Consider the following 19405-nt stretch of genomic DNA (forward strand, 5'->3'; position numbering starts at 1 on the left):
GTTGTGGAATATATTTCACCTGCCAAACAAAACATTTGCTAATGAAGGCTAATGATAAGCCACTTTCACATAACCCCTGAATTAGAGTATAATAGTAGTATTATTAATGAGATCTAGAGACATCTAGTGGAGTGTAATAGCACCTGCAGCTTGGGTCTCGATTCAATCTGTATTGCTGAAGTACAGCACTATAGTGCGATTTAAATTTCTAGGTCATTTCCGATTGAGTCGACCAATGCAGTGTTTACTGTGAAAGCAGTCCGCTAACTCGGGAACACTGGCTTTAAATTTCTATTATGCTGTATGGCAGCTCTAAAGTACTATATATTGAATCGAATCCCTGGTATGAAACATTACCCAGCAATTAGCTTATTAGTAACAAATGGTATATTTTTGGGTCTCGATTATATCCTTATTGCAGAGTTTCAGCGCTATAGCTGAAATTTAAAGGCAATTTCCGATTGAGCCGACATATGGAGCGCTCACAGGGAATGCAGTCCTCGCTAATGCAGGAACATTGCCTTTAAATGTCAATCAAGCTACAACACAGATTTTCAGCACTATGGGTTGAATCAAGCCCAATTGGCTTGATAGTAAAAACATACTAGTGGTAAGCTCCATTCTTTTTTTTACTAGATAGGTTATAGATACACCCATTCTTCCATCCTCCCAGTATTTGACACAAACACTTCCAGCTGGTCAGGTCTGTGTTGGAGGATCAGCTAGTGTTTCATAATCACCAGATGGATTTCTCATGAAGGATGGACTGGTGCATGTGCTGTCCAGGGTTGGGTTCAATTCCACAATTCAATTCTATTTCAATTCTCTCTCCCTGTCAATTCCCATTTCATTTCATTCAAATTCCCAGTCAGCCTTTGAATTCAGAGATAATTCAATTCCTCTGAATTCCAATGTTAGGTCAATTCCGATAATTCAATTCCCAATTCAATAGTATCCCTAAAAATTCCACAAATTCCAATTCCAATTCCATTCCCTCAGGCTGATTATATCACTGTTCAGACAGCCTAGCTATACTGGAATACAGGTTGAAATGATTAAAAACAAATCTTAAAACATACCATTAACTGGTAAATATATATACGATTCCAATTCAATTCCCAAGATTAAATGTTTTTACAATAAGAATTTAATTCAATGCAAATTCTCCACTTCATGAGTGAATTCAAGAATTGAATTTCAAATTTGTCTGCAACCCTATCACTACACTTTAAAAGCTACTTTGCCACTTAGGGTCAATGTAACGCCCCCACCGCCTCCTCCTGAGTCGTCTTTCCCTTGAGTCTTTATCTCAAATGGGGCCTCGAGGTTAAAAGGTTAGATCAAAACGCTACAAGGTTCATAGAAAATGAATTGACTCCATCCATTCCTCAGTGTCCACATATAACGTCCCTTTCCTTCTATAAAGGCTATCATTTCCGCGAGACAATGCAAATGACTGGGATCTCACTGTTCAGATAGCTTTGTCAGTGTCATTTCCAATGTCCAGAGTTAACTGGCTAGAAAGTGTCATAGAAACCCATCTCCTTTTCCAAAACAGATTTATAGTTTTTCAAGCACTCCAAAAATGTATAGTATAGGACACAACTCTCCCAATGAGAATTAACAATACGTATATTATTTTATTTGCATGTTACATGGTGATAAACACAATTGTACCAGGAAGATACTGTGTTTCAAGCGTTCTCCAAAAAGATTACTCATCGACATCTCAATCCACATTCAAATACAGAACACTGAATTCAAACAAATGTATTTTGTGTTGAAAGTTTTTCTTGTATACCTTTACATACCATTTTTAGAAACCAATCGCAAAAAAACGTTAACATAAATCAAAGGAAATAGAACAACGGGACATTGCTGTGTAATGATTGTGTAATTGTCTAGGAATTCCATTCTTGTGACAAAGGGAAGTACAAATGTGACATTCCTCTGTGTCCTACAGTGGGTAATTATCAACAAAGTGAATTTAGGGATAGACTTAGCTTAAATATATTCTAAAAACATTTTATATACAGGTGAGATAAACCATAAGATGGTGGGTTACACATGTAACCATAGCTTGGTGGGATGGATAGACATGTGGCCAACGTACATGACTGGTGATTCATGCCGCATGTATCTTTCAATGGCTTAAAACAAGCCAAAGTAACTCAACAGGGTGTGCACACACACACACACACACAAGCCAGTTTTATACAGCGATGGGATGCAATGTTCATTATTAGTAAGAATCTAGATAGACACATCAGTCCCAAGGTCTTAGTCATAAGGGATCAGGGACTGTATATACAGCCAGGGTACAGTGCAGTCAGGTGAGACCCCTCCTCCTGGGAAAGACTTCAGCTAAACGTCTAATGGCTCACTGGCTGAGAAGACTGTCAATCAGTGCAAGACTGCTTTCCCCAGTGCTTTAGCTTTGCCAGGCAGACAGGTACAGTACCGTATTCTAGTCCACAAGCCTTTCCATTCAGACATGTAAAAACACTTCCCATCAAATTATAATACATACCCCTTTATTGAAGTGAACAGACAGATTATTCATTTCTTAATCAGATTATTTTGTTAATAAACTATCGTCCAGAGGCAGGATGTACAGTAGGCCTAGCATTCATTGTTTTATGACAAATTTAAAATACAGAGATGACATACAGATAGATTCTCAGTATAGCACTAAGGCTAACATACAGCAAGTCTGTTTTTTTTTTGTTTTTTTACAAAGAACTCAGACTGCTTAGATGGACAACTACCTTACAGTCATGGTTCTAAAGCAGTATGAATTCAGTGGAGGTTTTTAACAATGATGAGATTTCAGAGAGCATTACTTACATTAAAGGTTGGTTTTGTGAACACACTGACTTGACAAATAGCGGTAGACAATGTCATCAAGAGACCTATCTGTTTTGTTGGCCTTTGTTGTACTTGTTGGCCTTTGTTGTAATTTTGGCATTCCGCTCACGGTCACTCTCCATGAGCTTTCATTATAGAAACCAAATACATCTATGTACTCTACTCAAAGACAAAAAAAAATAAACAATTTAGTTGGAAAGGTACAATAAATGTACTAACTTGACCTTATTAAACCCTTTTAAAAACATTGATCTCTAGTGGTCTTTACTTGCATGGTGCAAAGGGTTGCTGCCATGGAACACTACAAGTTAATTATCAACAAATTACAGACCTATTTAGAAACATGGACATATTAAATTTGTCTTTATATATAAGGACATTGGATTCAAGTATATACACCATTAACGGAAATTATTTAAAATAAATTATGAATTTCCATATGTCAATATGAAAACACCCATACAGAAAAGAAAAGCACATCATTCATGTCTATCCAAATTCCAGCAGTATAACTGTTGTAGCTCAAAATTAAATGGAGAACGATGACAAGATAAAAGCTAATATGGCAGGCCATTTCTGAAGCTAAATACAGTTTGCCATAGAGAAACTGAACAGCATATAGTTGGCTTGTAATCATACAAACAACATACGCTGCAACAATAATTACTATTTTTCTTGTTACAGTGGTGGAACAAGTTATTTTTAACATATAGAGAAATACTTTTTTAAAATTATATACAGTAACGCATCAATATTACCTATGTTTTGTTTGAAGAAGGTCCTGAAAGTAGGTCTTCTTTTTCGACATAAAGAATGAATACACATTTCAAGCGTTTCTATGAGGGTTTGCAAAGAGTAGTTCACCAAAGCATACCTCATGCTAGTCCACAGTTATTGAGCATCCTCATCCTTTGATGCATCCAAAAACGAGGCAGTTAATTTAGAGGCAACTAGCCATGTATCTAATGTAGCTGAGGCTATTTTCACCCGGTTATGATCACTTTACTATTGAAATTAAGTATACCAAGTATAACATTGCATGTTCTACTGTTTTTCTGTAATGTTGATTGGAGTGTGTTGGCTTTGACATAATGTAAACTGTTTAAAATCTATTGTTTTGTTTTATATTTTTTTAATTTATATTTTTGGACAGATATTGGCATATTATTTAAGCAATAAGGCACGAGGGGGTGTGGTATATGACCAATATACCACGGCTAAGGGCTGTTCTTACGCACGACGCAAAGCGAAGTGCCTGGATACAGCCCTTAGCCGTGGTATATTGGCCATATACCACAAACCCCCAAGGTGCCTTATTGCTATTATAAACTGGTTACCAATGTAATTAGAGAAGTAAAAATACATGTGGTCTGATATACCACGGCTGTCAGCCAATCAGGATTCAGGGATCGAATCACCCAGTTCATAATGTCTGATAATGCACTAGTTACAATGCCCTTTTCGTTTAACAATACAGTAAAATGCCATTAGGAAAGGAACAGTAACTTGAATGTCTCAGTGCTTCTCGCAGATATCCATGATTGTTGTACTTGACCTGAAATCCCTGCCACTTGGAGGTTAAGACTTACGTATTCATTTGGACGAAATACAATGAACCACACCCCAACCGAAACAAGAGTAATGACAGCGGAAAAGCAAGACTTCAGCATGTTAAAATGGCAATAAATGTTTCTTAGAAAAAGCAGTGTTTGTTCCATTGTCTCCATTTCATATTTTTTTGTTACTAAAACTTATTAATAAGCCCATTCTATCTTCTTATTATCTAGTTTGGTGCATCGGAGCACATCAGGATTTTTGTTACATTACGCAAACAGTCTCAATGTAATAACTGGGTAGGTAATAACAATGGTAGGTTGGTGGTGTTATTAACACTTGAAGAGAAGGCAGGTGATGGAGGCCAGGAGGAGCCACAGTGACTGGGATAGGCAGGCGGAGCCGTTGATGTCTCGGCCCGTACCAGGTCCTGGAGAGAGAGGGAAGGAGGGAGGGAGAGAGGGAGAGAGGGAGGGAGGGAGGGAGGGAGGGAGGGAGGGAGGGAGGGAGGGGGAGAGAGAGAAAAAGAGAGGTTAAAGACTAACATATTAGTTTTGTTGATGTTTAATTTAATATATGTCACTTCTATGTGATGTAATAATGTGTAAATGTATAAACTGTTATGCCTGACAGGTCCCTGTCTGAGTATCGGTACTGTTGCTATGACACTACAGGAATTCATTTGTGAGCAGTGAGTGACATCTGGTGGTCAGACCATGTAACACATCATTTTCTAGGCCCACATCTAAACGGAATAGGGCCTAGAATTTGTAACATTGTCTAAAGTGTCTAATTTCAGAGACATTTAACTAAGAGATTTTGGAAGACTGCATACTATTCCAAAGTCACTTACTATAGAGGAAGAGACTAGCATTTTGGATCCCGAGTTTGTTGGTTGCAACACAAGTGTAGTTTCCATAGTCCTCTTCTGTAACGTTGGAGATCATCAGGACAGTTGTGGTCCCTACGATCTGGATGCTGATTCCCTGGGCGTTGGATAGCCTGGACAAGACGCCACATCACGTTAGGCATTATAACACACTATGCATAAAACTCAGGACATCTGATTTGTCTGCCACTTTTGTCCTTAGAATACATACAGTAGTAGTCAGCTCGTTTCAAATAGTAAATAAAGGTTCACACAGTTCCTCTTGTATATTGACATACAAATAATGATTTATGATCACATTGGTTTGCCTTATCATAGAGTCTATTGACATTGAGTAGACACAACAGTGCACTCTTTCCTGGACATAGACTGACCAGGTGAATCCAAGTGAAAGCTATGATCCCTTGTTGATGTCACTTGTTAAATCCACTTCAATCAGTGTAGATGAAGAGGAGGAGACGGGTTAAAGAAGGATTTCTAAGCCTTGAGACAATTGAGACATGGATTGTGTGTGAGTGCCTTTCAAAGGGTGAATGGGCAAGACAAAATATTTAAGTGCCTTTGAACGAGGTATGGTAGTAGGTGCCAGGCGCACCAGTTTATGTCAAGAACTGCAATGCTGCTGTTTTTTTAACGCTCAACAGTTTCCTGTGTGTATCAGCAATAGTCCACCACCCAAAGGACATCCAGCCAACTTGACACAACTGTGGAGTCAACATGGGCCAGCATCCATGTGGAACGCTTTCGACACCTTGTAGAGTCCATGCTCCGACGAATTGAGGTAGTTCTCAGGGAATAGGGGGGGGGGGGGGGGGTGCAACTCAATATTAGGAAGGTGTTCGTAATGTTTGGTATACTCAGTGTATAATACAATGTAAAGGCACACTTGAGGTAAAGTATGAAGGGCTTCAAACTGTTCCCGTCTTTAACATTTTAATGTGCTAGGACAGCTGAGACTGATTTAAGGGTGCAGTGGGTTTGTGCTGACACACGGTAGTATAAAACATTTGCATAAAAAGGAAAGTGAGTGCACATCATGAGACAGCATAATCTGATGTCGGGGAAACCGAAAGTTTGCAACTACTTACTACTTCTTAGCTACTTTGCAACAACTTAGCATGTTAACTAACCCTTCCCCGAACCCTTTAACCTAACTCCTAATCTTAGACCTAACTTTAAACCTTAAGCCTAACCCCTAGCCTAGCTAACGTTAGTCACAACAAAATTGGAATTTGTAACATATGGAGGGAGACAGATTTACGTTCACAATGTTACGTCTTCCCCTGAGTCCTGGTTGACCAGCATGGAATACAACATTTCCAGCTATGGTCAGGTCAAAGCAACTGTGTGAAGTCTGAAGCATCCAGGGAAGGGATCCAAATAATACCTAGTTCATTGCACCATCATCTTCCACTGGTAGATGGCAGCACATGTCTTTTCAATTACATATTCACTTTAAGAAGCCACAACCATTTTTTAACTGAAGGACAGATTTGATTCATGTACTGAAATGGGGCAAAAGGTACAGAAACTGGTTTGAACGGGAATGTGTCAAACAATCAGGCAGACACATCTCATTCGCCGCCTCTCGATGTGGCATGTGGGTGCATCTAAAGTAGGCTATTACAGGAAACGGTGAGTGACAGAAGTAGGATGTCTACAGGCTGTTGATAAAGGAAATCAACAAGACATTGTACGTGGCAGGGAAAATGGAAAATGCTGTCAAGTGGTTGTGACGGCAACTCATGTTGATGGGAGAAACAAAAACGCTTCCCCATATTCAACATTGTGGGAATATCAGGTTCTGTGAAGAGCACTCTACCTTTGTTTCAGTTCACAATGAGTGAGTACAGTGTTCAGTCTGGGTTAACCAGGCTATACTGTACCACCCTCCTCTTCCCTGAAGACATTCATGCGGCATAGTTCAGGGGAGGTGCCAGAACGCGGGATGTAATCAGAAACTAGAGAGACTAATAGAGGACCGGGAGGTTCCAGATCAAAGGACCAAGCAGCAGCAACAGTAATGAGCCTCAGAATCCCCAGTAGAGGATTAGGAGGAGCGGGTCAGTCTTGGGAAATGCTAATTGCTGCAGTATCAATAAGCACTAGAGGATTCCTATACATCAGATGCCACTGGGAGATGGTGTGGACATCTCAGTGGTAAAGTAGTTCAAACGTAACAACAGTGGTGAGCAGTCATGACGAGGTCAGTGCTGGTAAGGTTAAAGGGAATTACAGAAAACAAGTTGAGGAACAGGACTCTTGCAAAGTGGAAGTAAATATGCTTGATAAGGTACACTAAGTTAATCGTTAAAGACAAGACATAAAATCTACTGGCCGAGCATTATTTGAAATTATTTGAAAGTATTACATCAAGGAAGTCGTTGAAGGAGATACATTAATAACATGCAGAGGTAAAGGAAGGGCACTTAAAGGTATTAGAGTTTGAATTCAAAGTTTGGCAGATGTTTTCTGACCTGAAAGGTAGTCTAATGTGAAGACGAGTCCACATGCCATGCCATTGGCTGTGTAGATCCAGCTATATTACTCAACCCCAAATGAAAAGATAAGCAGAGCAAATCTGGAAATTATATGGTGCTTATCTTTTCCATTCATTTTCGATTGTGGCATATAGCTGGATCCACAAAAACAGATGGCCTGAGATGTGGATTTATCTCAAGAAATAACCAGGCCAGGAGTTCAGGGGAACAAAACAACTACAGTAAGATTGTAACCCGCAAGGTTTCAGGCTATGGGCTCCGCCCGGTCACGCCCTGGCCACACCCATAGTCACTTCCTGGTTTGAGTGGGTGTGTCAGAAGGAAGCCATCTTGACTGTAATGTTGTGGTCAGAAATGTTCTTCTTTGTAGTTTAAAAGACTAGTTTTCTCAACTCCATACAACTTAGAACATTCACAAAGACTTGTTTAAGGGATTTTGTATTGATTTTCAATACATTTTCCCTCTGTGGACTACTGCTTCTGTAACGTTTGGAAGGCTTGGTTATTTGGATTTTGGTTTGTGGTTTGACCCTGTGTGCTAGCTGATTCATTAGTGAATATACACAATTCTTTACTAGCCATAACATTTTGACAAGAAGGTATACTCTCCCTTCTAATCAAAACATTTCCCATTCATGTACAGTAATGCTAGTGCCTTACAGTCCATTCACAAACCTATCTGTCGTGCGGGGGAAATATGTTAAGAGCCCTGACGCTCTGTCTAAACATTAATAACCCTTGTGATGTGGTTTTGGAAATCTTTAACACTCAACTTAATTATCATCCCAAAACAATTTCACAAATGATACACTTACACAGAGGTATTTTGCGATGCATATGTACAGTACCTGAACCACGACACTTCCGGAGCTAATGGACACCCAGGAGGGAACGCAAAAAAAATGTTGTCTCGAAGCTGTGTTACACAAAAAAACCTCTGTGGAAATACGTGATAAAACAGCCAACGGTAAGTCACTGGCGTAACACAGTTTCTCTGGGCCCCCCTGTAAGGTTTGCGTTATAATAATCAAATGTGTCAGCCAGACAGCCACTCACAAAGTAGATTACCGATCGCTGTCCATGGTGCTGAAATTGCAACATGTCTACGCGACTGCATGCCTATCGAATCGATGATAGGCTTTCTATGGAGCCAGGGCACACCTTTGCTTTAGCTAATGGATAAATGTTTAATGGTAGGCCTATTTTGGTCATCATTTTCTCAAGGTTAAGCCTAACATTTCACAAAGCTATACACGGTGTCGCAATGCTGCCATTTTTAGACTGCTGGCCAGTGGAAATAATGTAATTACTTTTTCAGTAATTAAAGTTGGAAATTCAAACATTGCAGATTGTCAAATACATTTTAGATACAACAGAACACTAATCAGCTACCAATTGATTTTTTTTGAATATACAGCCTTTATAGGGTACCTGAACCTGCATAAACTGAGCCGTCATCCCGCTCTCTTCCAGTTTAAGTCTATTAATGCCAAATAATACATTGTCTACCCTCAAAACACTCGCTTACTAGGGATTGCTCCATTATGCAGTGTACTATCTATAGCTGCAATGAGAAAAAAAGTAGTCGGTTTGAGGATAAATTCAACCACTATTTGTTGTTGAACTCAGTGGGTTTTGTCTGGCTAATAGCCTACACAAATGGGCTGCAATATTCAAAGTAAATTCAATCCAACTTGAGAGATTCACCTAGTCTCCTGAAGTCCTCCTTTTTTGTGTGCAAATGTGTGGCCAGTAGGGCCAGTAGGTCCAGGTTGCGGCCCGACTGTTTTCTATACTGAGTATTGCCACCCCAAATAGTCTTTCCTGAGACATAGTGCAATATACACTGAGTGTACAAAACATTACGAACACCTTCCTAATATTGAGTTGCACCCCCCCCCACCTTTTGCCCTCAGAACAACCTCAATTCATTGGGGCATGGACTCTACAAGGTGTCGAAAGCGTTCCACAGGGATGCTGGCCCGTGTTGACTCCAAAGCTTCCCACAGTTGTGTCAAGTTGGCTGGATGTCCTTTGAGTGGTGGACTATTCTTGATACACACGGGAGTGTGTGAAAAGACCCAGCAGCGTTGCAGTTCTGGACATGAACCGGTGCACCTGCCACCTACTACCATACCCCATTCAAAGGCACTTACAGTAAATCTTTAGTCTTGCCCATTCACCCTCTGAATGGCACACATACACAATCCATGTCCCAATTGTCTCAAGGCTTAAAAATCCTTCTTTATCCTGTCTCCTACCCTTCGTCTACACTGATTGAAGTGGATTTGACAAGTGACATCAATAAGTGATCATAGCTTTCACCTCGATTCACCTGGTCAGTCTATGTCAAGGAAAGAGCAGGTGTTCATACTGTGTTGTACACTCAGTGTATGTCCATTGTGCAGCACACAATTTAAAATTAGTCTTGAATGACGCATGCCAAGATATACCAGAGATAGGGACTGTTGATATTGCAACCACACAACTCAAACGACGGTTCACCAGTATGAACAAAAATAGCTTTTTTTGTTCAAGGCCCTCGAGCCCTGCATCTTCTAATTTATTGGCTGTCCAGTGTCCAGACGACCTGTCCCAGAGCTTCCTATACAGTTAATCTCTTTCCATGACGTGTTGAGGCCGGGAATTAAGGAGAATGAGAGGCTCAATTAAAGATGTTGCAGAACTGCTGTATTTGTGCCCAAGAAAACTAAGGTAACCTGCCTAAATGACTACCGACCCATAGCACTCACGTCTGTAGCCATGAAATGCTTTGAAAGGCTGGTCATGTTTCACATGAACACTATTATCCCAGAAACCCTAGACCCACTTTAATTTGCATACCGCACCAACAGATCCACAGATGATGCCATCTCAATCCCACTCCACACTGCCCTTTCCCACCTGGACAAAAGGAACACCTATGTGAGAATTCTACTCATTGACTACAGCTCAACGTTCAACACCATAGTGCCCTCAAAGCTCATCAATAAGCTAAGGACCCTGGGACTAAACACCTTCTGCAACTGGATCCTGGACTTCCTGACGGGCCGCCCCCAGGTGGTAAGGGTAGGTAACAACACATCCGCCACGTTGATCCTCAACACAGGGGCCCCTCAGGGGTCCGTGCTCAGTCGCCTCCTGTACTCCCTGTTCACTCATGACTGCACGGCCAGGCACAACTCCAACACCATCATTAAGTTTGCTGATGACAACAGTGGTAGGCCTGATCACCGACAATGATGAGACAACCTATAGGGAGGAGGTCAGAGACCTAACCGTGTGGTGCAAGGACAACAACCTCTCCCTCAACATGACCAAGACAAATGAGATGATTGTGGACTACAGGAAAAGGAGGACCGAGCATGCCCCCGTTCTTATCGATGGGGCTGTAGTGGAGCGGGTTGAGAGCTTCAAGTTCCTTGGCGTCCAAGGTCCAAGCACACCAAGACAGTTGTGAAGAGGGCACGACAAAACCTATTCCCCCTCGGGAGACTGAAAAGATTTGTCATGGGTCCTCAGATCCTCAAAAGGTTCTACAGCTGCACCATAGAGAGTATCCTGACGGGTTGTATGGCAACTGCTTGGCCTCCAACCACAAGGCACTACAGAGGGTAGTGCATACGGCCCAGTACATCTTCCTGCCATCCAGGACCTCTATACCAGGCGGTGTCAGAGGAAGGCCCTAAAAATTGTCAAAGACCCCAGCCACCCTAGTCATAGACTGTTCTTTCTGTATTGGAGCGCCAAGTCTAGGTCCAATAGGCTTCTAAACAGCTTCTACCCCCAAGCCATAAGACACCTGAACAGCTAATCAAATGGCAACCCGGACTATTTGCATCCCCCCCCCCCCCCACGCTGCTGCTACTCTCTGTTATTATCTATGCATAGCCACGTTAATAACTCTACCTACATGTACATAATTACCTCGACACCGGTGCCCCCGCACATTGACACTTTGACTCTGTACCAGTACCCCCTGTATATAGCCCCGCTATTGTTATTTACTGCTGCTCTTCAATTATTTGTTATTCTTATCTCTTACTTTTTTTTGTTGGTATTTTCTTAAAACCGCATTGTTGTTTAAGGGCTTGTAAGTAAGCATTTCACTGTTGTATCGGTGCATGTCACAAATGAAATGTGACCAGAAAGCACCATTCCTTTCTGTCCAGTTTCCCTGATGTTTCTACAGCAATCAAGCTGTTTTTACCATCCCTGTAACTGTCGCTTCTGCGGAGAGATCATTTTCTAAAACTAAAACTCATAAAGAACTACCTAAGAACCATTAGGCTCTCGTCTGACATGAGCTTTTGGACACCTGAGTAAGCTCCACTCATTGCACTGGTGCTGTCGTAGGCTTGACCACAGCAAGTGTTTGCTGATGCCCCCTAATACTTTCAATCAGTTTGTTATTTTTCAAGACCTGGGGCACTTTTGCAGTCACATTCCTGAAGCCCAAGAAACAAACAGTATCCTAGTACATACGGAAATAAAATAAAAAGTATTTATTACATTTAAAAAAATGTACATCGATGACAGGCGTAAGGGCCCCCAAAGCTCGTGGCCCCCGCCTTCCAGGGGCTGCGGGGGTGTCTGGTACACCAGTGCATCTTTTGCATTTGTAAAAAAAAAAAAAAAATTGGGATGATAATTAAGTTGAGTGTTAAAGGTTTCCAAATACGTATCGCAATCAAGGATCAATTGTTTCTAGATAAAGCGTTTCACACTTGACCAAATCACCTCAGCTAATCAAAAGGGACGTGGAATGATTGGAGTCAGAAAGGCAAAGTGCTGACTGAACCCGTTTTATAAAATAATGGTAGTGAACAATTTAAATATCTGAACAATCATCAATTATATACTGAGTACCTAGACTACTTTTGCAATAAAATAGCAGATAATACTTATACTAAAGTTGCTCCTCAGTTTGTATTTTTTTTATCATCACATTCATCGAGCTTACAAAGACTGTTAAGTGTGAACATTACCATAAACACTTTCACTTTTCGGCTTTGCATAGCCACTGAATATGTTACAGTGAAGCAATCTGAGAGGCTATTACATGACAAGTGTTAAGATGAAAGGAACATGGTTGCCATTGCTTAGTGATCACATACGAATTTCCACCTACGGTTCTCCTCTATAAGTGTCCTCTCTGTCACAGGTGTGAAATTGGTTCCCTGGACAACTTTTATATTTTCATATGACATGCAGTGCAGGCTGGTGGGAGAAGCTATAGGAGGACGGGCTCATTGTAATGGCTGGAATGGAATCAATGGATCGGAGTCAAACGTGGTTTCCATATCTTTGATACCATTCCATTTATTCCATTCTAACCATACAAATGTGCCCGGGCCTCCTATAGCTCCTCCCACCAGCCTCCTCTGATAATAGGGTAGGCTCTTCCCCCATTATGACCAAAGGACATGTATTAAAGGGGCAATCTGGGATTCAAACAACCACAAAACGCTTACCTCTTGTCATCTCTGTACCACTCAAACTCTGGTTTGGGCACTGCGGCCGCGTCACACTGAAGAACCCCCATACGGCCCACCTGGGTTTCAGAGCTCTTGGCATTCTTGATGGCGGGAGGATCTAAGGATTCAATCACAACAGTTCATCTGGTTCTATCGCTTTCATCAATTAAGGAAAGACACATCGTGGATCTCAATGTAGTAAAAACAACTGGCCGGGAAAAACAGGAGTCACCCCCCCAAAAAAAGTGACTTACAGTTGACGACAACATTGACGTATTTGACGTCCGGTGTGGCCACGTCATTGCTGGCTTTGCATTCGTAGCGGCCTGCCTGGTTCCTCATGATCCCTGATATATCCAGGTACTCCTCCCCATCTAGAGAATCGGCTGTGGGGAGACACAGAGAGAGAGAGAGAGAGAGAGGGTGAATGGAGGACATAGGGAAAACAGGAGAGCTTCCAGGAAAAGCAGAACAATGATGTTCAATGGGGCTCTGAATCCGTCATTACTTCCAATAAGCCTGATTAGCAAATTAATGTCGGACCAAATGTTCGAATGCAGCATCACATGGACATACCTGAAACAGCAGTTCCCTTAATTAGTCACGTATGTCTCCTGAGTTTCTCTCATTTAGCCTATCTAGGAGTGATCAGGATGAGGAGAATGCCAAGCATGCGGATAAGACTGACTCTGCAGTGCTGTCTTGGGTTGATTAGATACCCGGTACAATTGCTACATACAGTACCATGGGGTAACATTGACGAAGGTACCATGGGGTAACATTGACGAAGGTACCATGGGGTAACATTGACGAAGGTACCATGGGGTAACATTGACGAAGGTACCATGGGGTAACATTGACTAAAGTACCATGGGGTAACATTGACGAAGGTACCATGGGGTAACATTGACGAAGGTAGCATGGGGTAACATTGACGAAGGTACCATGGGGTAACATTGACGAAGGTACCATGGGGTAACATTGACGAAGGTACCATGGGGTAACATTGACGAAGGTACCATGGGGTAACATTGACGAAGGTACCATGGGGTAACATTGACGAAGGTACCATGGGGTAACATTGACGAAGGTACCATGGGGTAACATTGACGAAGGTACCATGGGGTAACATTGACTAAAGTACCATGGGGTAACATTGACGAAGGTACCATGGGGTAACATTGACGAAGGTACCATGGGGTAACATTGACGAAGGTACCATGGGGTAACATTGACTAAAGTACCATGGGGTAACATTGACTAAAGTACCATGGGGTAACATTGACGAAGGTACCATGGGGTAACATTGACTAAAGTACCATGGGGTAACATTGACGAAGGTACCATGGGGTAACATTGACGAAGGTACCATGGGGTAACATTGACTAAAGTACCATGGGGTAACATTGACGAAGGTACCATGGGGTAACATTGACGAAGGTACCATGGGGTAACATTGACAAAGGTACCATGGGGTAACATTGACGAAGGTACCATGGGGTAACATTGACGAAGGTACCATGGGGTAACATTGACGAAGGTACCATGGGGTAACATTGACTAAAGTACCATGGGGTAACATTGACTAAAGTACCATGGGGTAACATTGACGAAGGTACCATGGGGTAACATTGACGAAGGTACCATGGGGTAACATTGACGAAGGTACCATGGGGTAACATTGACGAAGGTACATTGACGGTAACATTGACGAAGGTACATTGACGGTAACATTGACGAAGGTACCATGGGGTAACATTGACGAAGGTACCATGGGGTAACATTGACGAAGGTACCATGGGGTAACATTGACGAAGGTACCATGGGGTAACATTGACGAAGGTACCATGGGGTAACATTGACGAAGGTACCATGGGGTAACATTGACTAAAGCTGTTCACAAACAAAACAATAGTGTACTGTATCAACATTTCTCTTGGCATTCCTAAATGGATATTGATTGATAGGAACAATAGTCTGCAGTGAATGCATGAAGACTCCTGAGATCTGTTTAACCTTATAACCAACATGTTTTGCCCAAGCCCTGTAAATGTGTGGAAGACAGAGACAGTTTCTGAGTAAAAAAAAAACAAAAAAAAAAAACAGCTAAACCTCCAAATGCCACCGAACCCAACTAAATAAAACAATGAGCACGCCGAAACTGAGCTGACACTCAGGGAGCAAGGTCTTCTACCCGTGAAATGAAGTAACAACCCTGGGAATGTCGATACGGAAGACTGTTCCTTTCCTATTAGAGACACTGAAGTTATTCTTATACATTTGTTTGTGGCTAAATCCAAAATGTAAACATACCGAACAACCTCAATTTCAAGTCTCAAACTGCATGGCAACAGCATTCACAGCTGCATGCCCAATGTATCAAGCTCTTTCTGTGCCACACCCATAGAATTAACCCTAACCCTGAACCCTAACCCTAACCCCATAGAATATATATGATAGGATCTCTATGGTTATGCTTGGTATGATTGTCTGGTGTAGTTCAATGCTTATGAATAGAGCACTCAGATCAAAGGGTACTCAAAGCATGGCTACCGCAGCCATATCAAACACACTCATCGTGGACAAAGGATGCCATGATTGGAAAATTAGGATTGAAATCAGTTGCCATGGAAATGTATTGTGGCTGCTTGATCGTTTTATCATTAAGGCAGTTGGACTTCACCTGAATAGATATTTCTTGAGGGGCTAGAGAGAGAAGATGATGACTTAGCTACGATCTACAGTACGGTAGCTTACTTACAGTAGCTATCTAGGTAACACTTTAGTTGGATAGTCCATCTGTAGTCACTCTACAGACTTTCAGTAACATTTCTACTGTCTACTGACCCTTACCCAAGCTCTAACCCTAACCTTAACCCTTACCCAAGCTCTAACCCTAACCTTAACCTTTACCCAAGCTCTAACCCTAACCTTAACCCTTACCCAAGCTCTAACCCTAACCTTAACCCTTACCCAAGCTCTAACCCTAACCTTAACCCTTACCCAAGCTCTAACCCTAACCTTAACCCTTACCCAAGCTCTAACCCTAACCTTAACCCTAACCGTAACCCTTACCCAAGCTCTAACCCTAACCTTAACCCTTACCCTAAACTTTATTCAAACCCTAACCATAGCAAGCAGGTCTCCACCTACAGATCTACAGACTATCCAAATAAAGTGTGACCAAAATGATCAATTATAATAATAAAATCAACTTCTTTATACAAGTGAACTGGAAATATTACGTCATTAACTCAGCAGGGTCCAGAAACAACTGTATTATGAATATGACCAGATTAATTGCTTAATTAATGATTCTATGAAATCAAAGAATGTCCCCCGGGAGGCTTGAGCAGCCTCGTGATAAACACTGTTCTCTCTTTACATACACTTCAAGTACTAACTCTCAGAAAGAAAGTAATTATGAAAAATAGGCTTACCTTCACCAGGAAAGAACCTGTTTCTATAGCTACTCAATCTCTGTGTGGATTCAGCAGGTATAAATCACTGCTTTCCGTGGGCCCCATGGGGAATGGAAAAGTGATTGATTTGGAGCACATTAAAAATCACATGACGGCAAAGCCACACAACTCTATGCTAATCGAGTGAGTGACTGAGAAACCCAATGAGGTGGGAGAGAATGGAGTGCACATTTCTTACTTCACATAACTTCTTATTTCACATAGATTGTCAGAGCAATAAATCAGTTTGAGTTGTGTGAGAAAAGAGAGATGAATGAGAGAGAGAGAGAGAGAGAGTAAAGAAAGAGAGGAATTCCAAATCACAGACATAAATAGTTTGTGTGGGTGTGTGTGTTTTTGTATGTGGCTGTGTGTGAACTGTAGAAAATGGAAGACTGATGTGTCTGTGTATGTGTGTGTGTGCGTGTGTGCCTGCAGGAGTGTTAGAGAGTGTGTCTATGCCTGTATCCTGGTCTGACTGGGTGTAAGACATGAATAGGTGTTCTCTACCATTCTCCCCCTAAAGTCCTGGGCTCATTCAGTTGAAAACAAAGCCAATGATCTTCACTTGACGCAGACAGAGACCCCTAGGAGAACTGTTCAAAACCATCCTGTTGAGTGGCTAGCTATGCCTAGCATTGCCAAACACCCCCCTTCACATCAGCTTATTGTGACTACAGGTGAAAGTTTAAGATCCGAGTCATGGCATTCGGCAGCACACTCCTCCAGCTTGCTTTGAGCCCGGATGTACTTTAGATAGATAGATGTAGGGCCTATGTTGCTAAGCTGCAAACGCATGATAAGCTATGACAATTAAATAAACTATTTCTTCTTCACCCATTTATAATGAACAGTGTTTATTATGAAAACGGAATTTAAAAACTTCACTATGAAAATGGCACTTAAAATTCAACTTTGATGACAAGCTCAATTTTTCTGGTGCCCTGCTTTAATTTATTGTGTTGACTGTGCGCCAGCAACACTGAAAGACAATGCATATAATTATTTTCCAACATATTCTAGTTCTGAATAAAAGGCGTACGACCCTAGGGCTATCTAGTACCAGGATTTGGGAGCAACATAACAGTGCAGTGGTCTGTGAGCCTCACACTCATAAATGTGTGGTGAAAAGTTATTTGCATTGAACCGCATTACTTTGGGTTTGTCTCAACAATTGTATTTCCTTAAATTCTTGGGAAAGCAACTACATTATGGTGAAGGCTAACCACAACAGTGACAGAGAGGGCTTCCAACTACAGGGGGCTGCTGAGGGGAGACAGCTACTAATAATGTCTGAAATGGTGTGAATGGAATAGTATCAACCACATCCATGTGTTGGATACCATCCCATTTATTCCAGCCATTACTATGAGCTCGTCCTCCCCAATTAAGTTGCCACCAACCTCCTGTGCTACCAACCCACTACCACCTCCCCACCACACACACACACACACACACACACACACACACACACACACACACACACACACACACACACACACACACACACACACACACACACACACACACACACACACACACACACACACACACACACACACTCCCCTGTGCCAGGAGGGAGCTGAAAGCCTGCAGCAGTAGCATATAACTCATCTCAGAATGAATCAGATGGGACCGGGTAGGTCAACTCTAATCCTGGTCACATTAGCATGGAATCACCGAAATTCCACTCACGTTTGAGCCTCGTACTGCAGCACGGAATGCCCACCTAGCCAAAAGAGCCCTTCTATTTCTGATGGCATGTTTCCTTGAACAGGGTAGTTCAAGTGCACGCGTCTGTGGGCAAGCCAGTATTTTGGAAAGACCTTTCGTAAGGGAACTAGAAGGCAGATTTGAGACAGTATAGAGAGCAAAGCACAAACCATCAGTGAGGAGAGACTCAGCATCACGTAGCAACACAACTGCAGTTGGGAACTAAATGCTCATTTGCATGGCCATGCATTATTCATGAGCATCATTTACCACTGTGCGAAATGTTACATTTATTTTGTGAATACTAATTTATGTTAAGCAGTTGATTTTGGGAGAACTTGGGGAGAACGGCACAAATGGCTCTGCAACATTTATTTGATTTTGTCTACACTACTTTCTAAGTGCTTCCAAATGGAAAAGGCTCGGCTTTATCTTTCTCAAACACATGGAGCCAATCTTTTTGTCGGGCCATTGTCTGATTTAGATGATGAGGGGTCAATATATAATTAGCTCAGCCTGTTCTTTAAGACTCTTAGTGGGAAGATAATGAACAAATGAACAAATGACTGAGCTAAATCACCGGCCCTTTCTCATTCTTTTGGTCATATCAGTAGCTAGAGGGCCAACCACAATGAAAACACCCACATGCTTACATATACGGAGGTCTTCAGGGAAACATTTCCACCTCAGCGAAAGACCACTCTTTGATAAACCTCAAAACCATTTTACAGATATCATTCCCATTTGTGCAGGCTTGCCGTATCATGCTGATCAGCGCATCAGATAAACAAATCAATTTTATTGAATCACAGACCGCACGTTATTCCAGCATGGCTTCTAATTTCCTGATTCTTTATGGATTGGTCAAATAGCGTTGCCTTGGGACAAGGACACTCAGGTTACACTCCGGTTACATCACCCTTAGAACTTAGAAGCCTGATC

General features: G+C 41.8%; 1 protein-coding gene across 4 annotated transcripts in view; it reads right to left on the reverse strand.

The window, feature by feature from the left end:
- Positions 1 to 4180: 4180 nt before the first annotated feature.
- The window catches only part of LOC139549749 (limbic system-associated membrane protein-like), a 1088465-nt gene continuing 1073240 nt past the window's right edge, over positions 4181 to 19405 (reverse strand). For all 4 annotated transcript variants that reach the window (XM_071360485.1, XM_071360486.1, XM_071360484.1 and 1 more), the window contains 4 exons: positions 13544 to 13675; positions 13287 to 13407; positions 5276 to 5424; positions 4181 to 4852 (listed from right to left, as the gene is read on the reverse strand). In XM_071360485.1, the coding sequence (XP_071216586.1) occupies positions 4755 to 4852; positions 5276 to 5424; positions 13287 to 13407; positions 13544 to 13675 (500 nt within the window). In that variant the 3' untranslated portion in view covers positions 4181 to 4754. The remainder of the gene's footprint in view (positions 4853 to 5275; positions 5425 to 13286; positions 13408 to 13543; positions 13676 to 19405) is intronic.

This window comes from Salvelinus alpinus, chromosome 22, assembly GCF_045679555.1.
Source record: "Salvelinus alpinus chromosome 22, SLU_Salpinus.1, whole genome shotgun sequence".
Classification (NCBI taxonomy): Eukaryota; Metazoa; Chordata; class Actinopteri; order Salmoniformes; family Salmonidae; genus Salvelinus; species Salvelinus alpinus.